The sequence below is a fragment of the Anoplolepis gracilipes genome, chromosome 2 (genome assembly GCF_047496725.1).
Source record: "Anoplolepis gracilipes chromosome 2, ASM4749672v1, whole genome shotgun sequence".
NCBI classification, from domain to species: domain Eukaryota; kingdom Metazoa; phylum Arthropoda; class Insecta; order Hymenoptera; family Formicidae; genus Anoplolepis; species Anoplolepis gracilipes.
In genome coordinates, this window is record NC_132971.1 from 18,012,767 (window position 1) to 18,021,849 (window position 9,083).

At 30.5% G+C, this 9,083-nt stretch overlaps 1 protein-coding gene across 1 annotated transcript; it reads right to left on the reverse strand.

The window, feature by feature from the left end:
• Positions 1–2,751: 2,751 nt before the first annotated feature.
• LOC140676380 (uncharacterized) lies at positions 2,752–7,119 on the reverse strand. The gene is given in 3 exon segments (XM_072911376.1): positions 2,752–5,136; positions 6,995–7,078; positions 7,081–7,119. Coding segments are annotated over 3 exon segments (1,467 nt in total). The 3' UTR covers positions 2,752–3,792.
• Positions 7,120–9,083: the final 1,964 nt, after the last annotated feature.

A 9,083-nucleotide genomic window follows, 5' to 3' on the forward strand; every position in this document is an offset into this window, starting at 1 on the left:
CGACGGTTCCACTTTTAATGCATCTGCCGACATTGAATTTCTCCTTTATACTCAGTCACTGGAAAAATCGCGGAAACTAGTTTAACATTTCTCTGCTCTTATATGTGTATAAGTATAGAAGTGATAGTACACTAAGCCGGTAGAGCAGTGAAAATATATAGAATGTCGTTCGGTCGTCGTCAAATGACGAACAATCACTCGATAGTGACATCAGTCACATATACATATATCGAACATTCCAAAGAAATGGACAAGATACTGTCCTTCGCTCGATCCCGACGACCATTAGGTAAACCGTAATTGCCAGTCGAAAAGAAGTTTCCAAACTTATTTGGCAACGCGTGATTTTCGCGAAAGTCTGGTACTTTGTATTCCAAGACAGCTAGCCGGAAGACAAAAAGTGATGGTCGTAAAGGATCAAATGCTCTAGGAAGTAAAGTGCCCTCCGGCATCCTCAAAGGATCTTTTTATTTTCGCTCGAACAACGCCTTTCTCGGTGACGTTCTCGTATCTTTGAAAACGTCAAGACTTGTTTTACTTTCACCCGTGCCTCTGTCTCCCCTACCGACAAATCCTTACTGAGCCGACCACACCTGTGATAATGATGTGATTGATAGGATTCAGGAAGATTGCATGGCGGAAATATCCGGAAAAAGTTTTTTGCTTTAAATTACTATAAAATTATCGGTTTCTATTTTATTAAATAAATAAAGCATTATGTTGTAAAAGAGCACACTTTTGCATTTATTAACGCTTTAAGTTGCAATGATCAAAATAAATGTGTTTTTGAGTGAAAATAGTTTAATATTTATTAAACAATACAATTTTGATAAAATTCTATAAAATATGTATATATTTTTTATTAAATAAATACAATAATATTAACATATATAAAGCATACAAGAAAATTATATATATTTTTTTATAAAAAAATATGCATATGATAATTTCTTTATATAAATATTTTTATATTACTTCTTAAGAGAATAATATTAAAAAATTAATATCTTTTTAATATCTTTATAATATTTTTACATATTATTAAAAATATTATAAAAAATATCTAGTAATATTCAATACAAATATGTATTCTATTTTGGATAATCTTATATTATTTATCATTGTCACAGAGAAGAGAAAAGAAAAAAATTTAATTCCATATCTTTAAAACTTTACAGTTCTATTAAAATCTTTTACAAGTTCATATTAAAAGCTCTCACACATACACCTGTGTACAAAAAATTCTTCTTACATTTTCATACTTTGCCGTCGTCTTCCGCAGTCTTCAATTACTATATTCAAGGAAAAGACTCACGTTACGGATCGATACGTCACGAAAGTGAATCTGCGAGTCGTCGGACAAGAGAGGCATTTGCAATCCACGATCAAGGTAAAAGTGCATGACAGGGTCCACCCGAGGAACGCCTTCACGAAGAGTAAGAGCATACTTTTTCCGCTCTCGCGGCGCCGCGCGTGAGAGAGTGAAGCACGAATATCCCGCTCGCAAAACCAGTCGGAAAATAGTGAAACGTGTATTTTCTATATTTGCGAGATATGCACGATCGTATGTCGAGTGGTATTGGTTAGATTGTACAGTTCATCCATAGAAGGAATTGCGTGCAGCTCTCTCATATCGTTGTGCTCGCGTGCGTAAGTGCATTCGTTGGTTCAGGATCCGCACACGAACTTGATGCAGAAACTAGGTCAGGTGTACACGAAGAACTAACGCACGATCGGCATCTTGATAAAATCGCTTTCTTGCGTAGGCGTCTCTGTGATCGTAATAAAAAATTCGATTAATGAATGTAACCAGTTGCTTTATCGCATTATTGATTGATTGATGGATCGTAAGTCTGATATATCAGTAATCGATATCGCTTTATCATATCAATGTAAAATTTAAAATAATATAAATAGTACAGTATGCATTGCCATCCAATACAAATCAGGAATAAACTTCATACGCCTAAATCTCTTTTTATGAAATTTAATTTTTAATTAAATTAAATTAAATTAAATTTTATTTTATTTTATTTAAGTAAGCATTATATAAGTCACATAGAAGTATATATAAGTTGTATATATATATATATATATATATATATATATATATGTATATATATATATATATATATATATATATATATATTTGTAAAAAAATATTACACACACATATTTAATTATATTATTTTAAATAATGTGTTTTTTAGTGTATCTTATATATTTACTTTCGAAAAATTATATGTATAAACATTTTTAAGTTTAATAATTTAAGTAATTTTTAATGCATATGTAATGTACCGTGGCAAAATATACTCTTACTAAAAATACACACATGATTGCTGTAATGCATATCATATTGTTACACTGCATAGTATTTTGCTCTTATAACTAATATAATTATTTATACCATTTGGCATTCAAATAAAAAGGGATTCTGAAGATTGCCAGTTTCTACATTAATCATGTTAAACCTGTTTGATAAATGTTCGGCCAATCAACGTTCTTGCCGGTCGGCAACCACTTTCTCAAATAAAATAAAGGTTTAGAAAGGTGTCTACTCATCTTGATCTGTCCCGGCCTTGGAGTAAAAGTGATCCCGTTCTTGTTCATCGGACGAATTTCTTTCGTTATTACATCTCTCTCACACCGTATGTCATTGGTGCGGTGAATGAACTTTCATGGTAGTAAAAGCGAAAGAAAGAAGTAGCACTGTTGGTGCGACAAATCGTGTCGTATTAATTATTTTGACAAGATAACAATACCCGAACTCATTCAAATGTCCAAACTGTTCAAATGTCTTTTGATACGCGTTATCTCCCATCGTGTATTTCAAATCAATTATTCACAAACAAACTCGCAAACGCGGACGCAAAGATAAATCCAATGTTTTATGTATGTATTTAATTATAATTTTAATTACAATAAAATAATTATATTATAATAATCATATTGTTTATCGATATCACACATAAATACATTTTTACTTTTTGAATTTCTTTGATCACAATACAATTAATGTGTAATTAATTTTTTTTAGCCTTTATTAAAAAGCAGAAAATTGGAGCGGAACATCTTATGCACGCAACCTGCGAAATGCGAGCGCAAATTAACGATACTCTTTGCAAATTAAGAAATTCATATTTTTTGGGATTGTTCTAAATTCATTACTATTATTAATTGTTAATCATCTAGTTGCAACAATCATATAACTGTTATAACTTAAAGATTTAAAATGGGTTTTTTAGTATATTAGAGTTAAATTTTTTTTTTATTACAAAAAAGATATAAAACTAGACAACAAACATCACAATTAACAATGATACAAGAGATATATAATAGAAAAGACTATAATATTTACTATGTTATAAATATTTAACAATTTGTCTTAAATACAATTACGATATAAATTTATTTATATTGTAATTGTATTTAATAGATGTGTTGATAAGAGATTTAAATATATCTAAGCAACTCTTTGGAGAGCCTGGACTTATTACTCTCATTATACAGCATATGTGGTCCTCCAATCTCTCTCAAATAACAATTGAAAATACATATTTACTGCTATTTCTCATGGCAAGATCTAGTCAGCATAAAATTAAAACCACTTGACAAATTTAAATTGCGACCATTTTTTAAGCTTAACTTATTCATCGCAAAAGCCAAATATGTATGATATATATATTTTATAATTATAAGCTCTCTGTGTTATCGAAACAAACTCAATAACATTAAAATATGCGTGAAATGCAAAAAGCCCTATAAAATATAAAATATAAATTAAACGATTCAATATTTTCCGTTAGGAGTCGAGTACGAAATCGTGTCGTATCCTTTTCCCAACTTCCCGGTGTCATGCGACTTTACTGTGACGAGTCTTGAATATCTCGGATTCACACTGGAATAAGCTGCTTGCGATCCTGTAGATCCTGTGGATCCGTACGAACCGGAAGAACTTAAATATACGGGTGTATAACTGGAGGCTCCAGAATAAGTCACGATGGGGCTTTGATTGGAATAGCTATGACTGGGACTCGAGCTATGGGCGGAGTAGCCGGAACCAGAACCAGAATAACTGGAACTGGAGGAACTCGGAGAACCATAAATAATGTTAGGACTGGAATAGCTAGAACTGCTGCTGGATGAATGGGACGGCAGATAATTCACGTACGAGGAACCGGACGATTCTGAGGAATAAGATCCTGAAGAAATTGGCTCGTAATTGGAACTATCTGACGACGAACTTGAAAATCCGGCGTGAGAGTTTGAGGAACCATAAGAAACAGGTACGGGATAACTAGATGATGAAGAGCTCGAAGATAATGCAGAAATTTCATGAGATCCAGAAGTTACCGGAAGAGAATACGTAGGGGCTGCTCCGTGAGAGCCGGAAGAACTGCTGAGAGCAGAGATGCCGTGAGAGGATCCAGATGCCGGGAGGCTGTAGCTAGAGGAACCATCGTGCGAACCGGGACTGGCAATAATTAAACCGCCCGTCACGGTATGATAAGGACTCGAAGAAATAGATTGAATAGGAAGACTGTAGCTTGAGAAGCCATGCGACGATCCCATCATTACACTCGGAAGATTAACGCTGGATCCCCCGTTATTGTAACCCGAGTACCCCTGAGTTGCGGAAACGTAAACTGGCGCGGAAGAATATGAGCCGGAAGTGCTCGCGGCGTTACTCTGGGAGCCAAAGGTGACCGGACCAGTCTTCGTCAAAGACGGGACGAGATTGCTTCCTCCACCAGTTCCTAAGCCGATGTTGGTTACGCTGGGTGAGGAGTATGTGCTCTGAGCCGTGGGTCCATGCAGAGAGATACCTTGAAGACTCAAAGAACTGTGACCTGATCCAGAAGAAAGATATCCAGATCCGAGGCCGCTGGCTGAAGGTAGAGAATATCCGATTCCGTGGCCGCCTAAATTCAGTCCAGCGTGTCCGAGTGAGAAACCACCGGATGATCCTCCTAGATTATAACCAGAATTCATACTCGAGGAAATGGGTACCGAGTAGGAAGAAGATCCATGCGATGGAAAAGTCATCAAAAGGCTGCGTTTATGTGACGGCACTAAAAGCGGATGCTGCGAATTTTCACCACCACAGACGAGAGCCGCCAGCCCCAGAAACACCTACGCAAGTAAAATTAGTGTTGTCGTTACTACTTTCTAGGAATGGCCCACTTTCATCGGTTTAATCCGTTTACGTGAAAGTGGAATACAATGTTATTAATCAGTAACCTAATTTATAATCAGATTGCTTAAGTTATGAGCGGTTATGTTAATTAAGCGAAAGATATATGTTTAATTCTGGAAGTCAAGTATATAAAAATATTAGTTGATTAGTCGATCATCTAATTATGCCGCTTCACAAATCAATATTCACTCATTAATATGTTTAAAAAATTTAATATCTAATGGCAATAATACATTCAAATCTAATTAACATTTATTAATGTTATTTTATTATATCATATGACTATTAGTAAATGTTTCTTCAAAATGTAAATTTAAATTAGACGAATTAACAGACACCATAAATTTAACATAAAATATATAAAATGTACAAATATAATGTAATACATCAATTACAGATAATTATTACAGTTCTGGTTAATTAAAAAATTATCAATAAAAGAAATTAAAACTTATAATATATATATATATATATATATATATATATATATATATATATATATATATATTATAACACATATATATATTAGAAAAAATACAGATACTTATAACTAATTGTAAGAGAAAGGTTTTGTAGCACTTAAAAAATAAGGTTAATTTGTGTGTAATGTATTAACGTATTAAACTCCAATTATAATAGTTATTAATACCTTATACAACTCAAAAATATTTTACTGTAATAATTTTATTAAAATAATATTTTGATGTTAAGAATAAGAAGTAATATATCAATTATATATATAGGGTATTTCAAAATATTTATTACAATTAATTTTAATATTCGGCTTTTGTGATAATTTTTTTTTATCAAAACTATTGATATTAACAATGTTTGAATTATGTAAACAATTAAAGAAGTGTTCTTTGCAAAATAAGTTTCAAAGAAAACGATTAATAATAAAATATATTAATTAATTTAAAATAGACTTTACTTTTTTAAATGTTTTAACTTAAGGTTTAATAGTATAATATATTATTATTTAATTTTTGCAATAAATAACCACTCTTTATATTTTTAGGAAGAAATCAAATTCAAATTTATTAAAAAATCTGCTATTAAAGTATACTGTGACTGCAATCATCAGGATATATTCTGCATATAAAATAATTATTATAATCTATTAATACTTTATAATGGTAATTTTCATATCATTTATATATTATTTTAATTGCAAATTTAATTACAAATTAATTGTATTAATTGTATTGTAAATTAACAAGTATATGATTTCAATTGAAATTTACATTTAGTATATCATTTTAATTGGATTATTTAAAATTTACTTTTAATTTTACTCTACAAAATAAAAATTTAAATGTATCAAATTAATCTAATTACTTTGCTAATATCTTTTTATAATATTTGACAATATATAAATGATAATTATGATTTATATCGCAAAATAGAATTATATCTCAAAATAAATTTTTTTTTAATTGAAGCTTAAAAGAGAGATCATTGTTATATTTTATATTAATATTATATATATTAATAATAATATTACATATAAATATTGTCATATTATTAAATATTAATGTTTTTTAAAAAATACTTATTAGCTTTAATATTTTAAATATTTGCGTGATTTAATAACTAAATATATAAATTTCTGTAAAAAGAAAGAGAAACTATCACAAGTTCAATCAATATCACTATCTTTAACACATTCTATATAAAAATAATAATTTTACATGTGTAATATGCATAAAACACATAACGGCACAAATACATAGTTTATATAGATACCATTAAAAATTAAAAGACTGAAGAAGGAAAATTTTTTGTAGTACTTACAATTGACCGCATGCTTGCCGAAATGGGATTATTCTTGTTAGTATTTCTTGCAATTGGATGACAGTCGAGTGGTTGAGTGTATTGCCGTTTCTGATTCCATTGCTACCAAGAAAGCCTTTATACATGCATCCCCTCTCGCACGGTAAAAGAAAGGTCTAGGTGAAGGTAAGTCTGTTCGCGCTAAAATATACCAGGTGCAGTCTCACGTCGCTTGCGTCTTTGGGACACTGATAGCAGTCGACAAGTGTTACACAAATTGAATTCTATTTACGATAACATACATTGAAATTCATTTCTAACACAATTTTTCTCTCATTAAAGAAACGATAACATCCTCTCGAGGAAGTCAACAATCTAATTGAGAGAGGAAGAAATATAATCCGAACAATGCTAACCGCGCGAACATGATGTCAATCGGGAAAAGATTTATCGCTTCGATCTTGTAATAGAGTGAAATTTTGTCCTCGCCTTGTTGCCTTTGTTCGCAAAGCATTTCGAGAAAGTGTATAAGGAAGGTCAATTACCTTCCGCACATATTCAGGATATTCTCAATTAAGGTTTCTTTGCTTTTTCACACATGCGAGATATCCTCCTAGTGATTATCGATTATATTGAACGTATATATTGCGTTGAGATATTGCATTACGTGTTTTAAGATTAAGAAAATATCAGAAGAGTAACTTGTGGATAAGTAGCTTTTAATTATTATGTTCTCCCGAAATCAGTCATCTCGTCGAGAAAAAATGCAATTATTTTTTCGAGAGATTTGTGAAAAAATAAAAATTTCCTAGTCCATTTTACATCTCTTGATTTAAGATAATCAAGCTTTAATAAAAAAAAAAAAAAAAAAAAAAAAAAAAAATTTTAAATAGATTTATGTAATTATATAAGATCACCATATCTGACCGTATATAATTATATCCGAAATTCGACGCGATTGTAAATGCGCATATACTATTGTTCTAAATTTTTGATATAATTATATATGACCAGAGATATGATCATAAATTCATTTTTTCTCAGAAAGTATTGTGTCACAATTTAGACCGCACAATCTCAATTAAAACATTATCGTGACGCGTGGTATGCATAAATTATAGTAATTACTTCTTGGTATTAATTATATATGCGAGATGAAAGTAAAATGATTATTTATATAATCGTAAATTTTTTAAAATTTACTATTTCAATACACCCAGTATATCCGGGTACTCATACTTCCGAGATATTTACTGTGTCGTAAGAAACGTTTCTTCCATGCATTGAAATCTACTGAAAGGTATGTAATTTTTTGCATTCACGACTCATCTTAATATTGATAAAAAGCACTTTTAACAGAATATTTGTCGCGTAAAAAGAACAGCTACGCTTATTCTACTTATTTTTTATAATAAATGTCTTTCTGCTAGATTTTAACTGTCAAGAAACTAATTGATACTTGCATGTTACATTATTGCATAAAACTCAGACTAAATTAGAGATAAAATTAATTATTATTAATAATTAGCCAAGTTATTAATTATTATTAAAAATTAGCCGAATTTCACATGTGTGTTTTCAAGTGAAACAAAGTAAAATATTTCGTGAAATTTTAGTGTTCTAAATTGTTTTGTAACATTTTTTTAATATCTAAAAAGACTACACTTCTCACTATATCCTACATCTAGAAGTACAATTTTCACTTTCTGCTAATCTAAAATTTATATTTTTAATATAAATTGTTGATGTGCAGAATACAAACATTGTAACGCTAAATATGTATAATATTATGCTTATATGCATATCCATGTCTTATGTGAATTGAAGTTTCTTGATTCACCTGACTTAAGATTAGATATCTACTATAAAAGAAGAATACTCGTTACAAATGTTCTCAGATCAGTGAACAAAAAAAAGTTTGTTACTTTGAAAGCCGATCGACATTCGAAAGTGAAATGCGCTTAAGAACGAATGAAAAAACTGCTACATACTGTTTCTCATTTTTGTTCCTTTGTATAATAAACATACCTCGTAGAAATAAAGCTATAAGACAGTATAATGGTGTTCTTCAAGAATGAATGTAACCATACGAATAAATGTAGCCATAAGA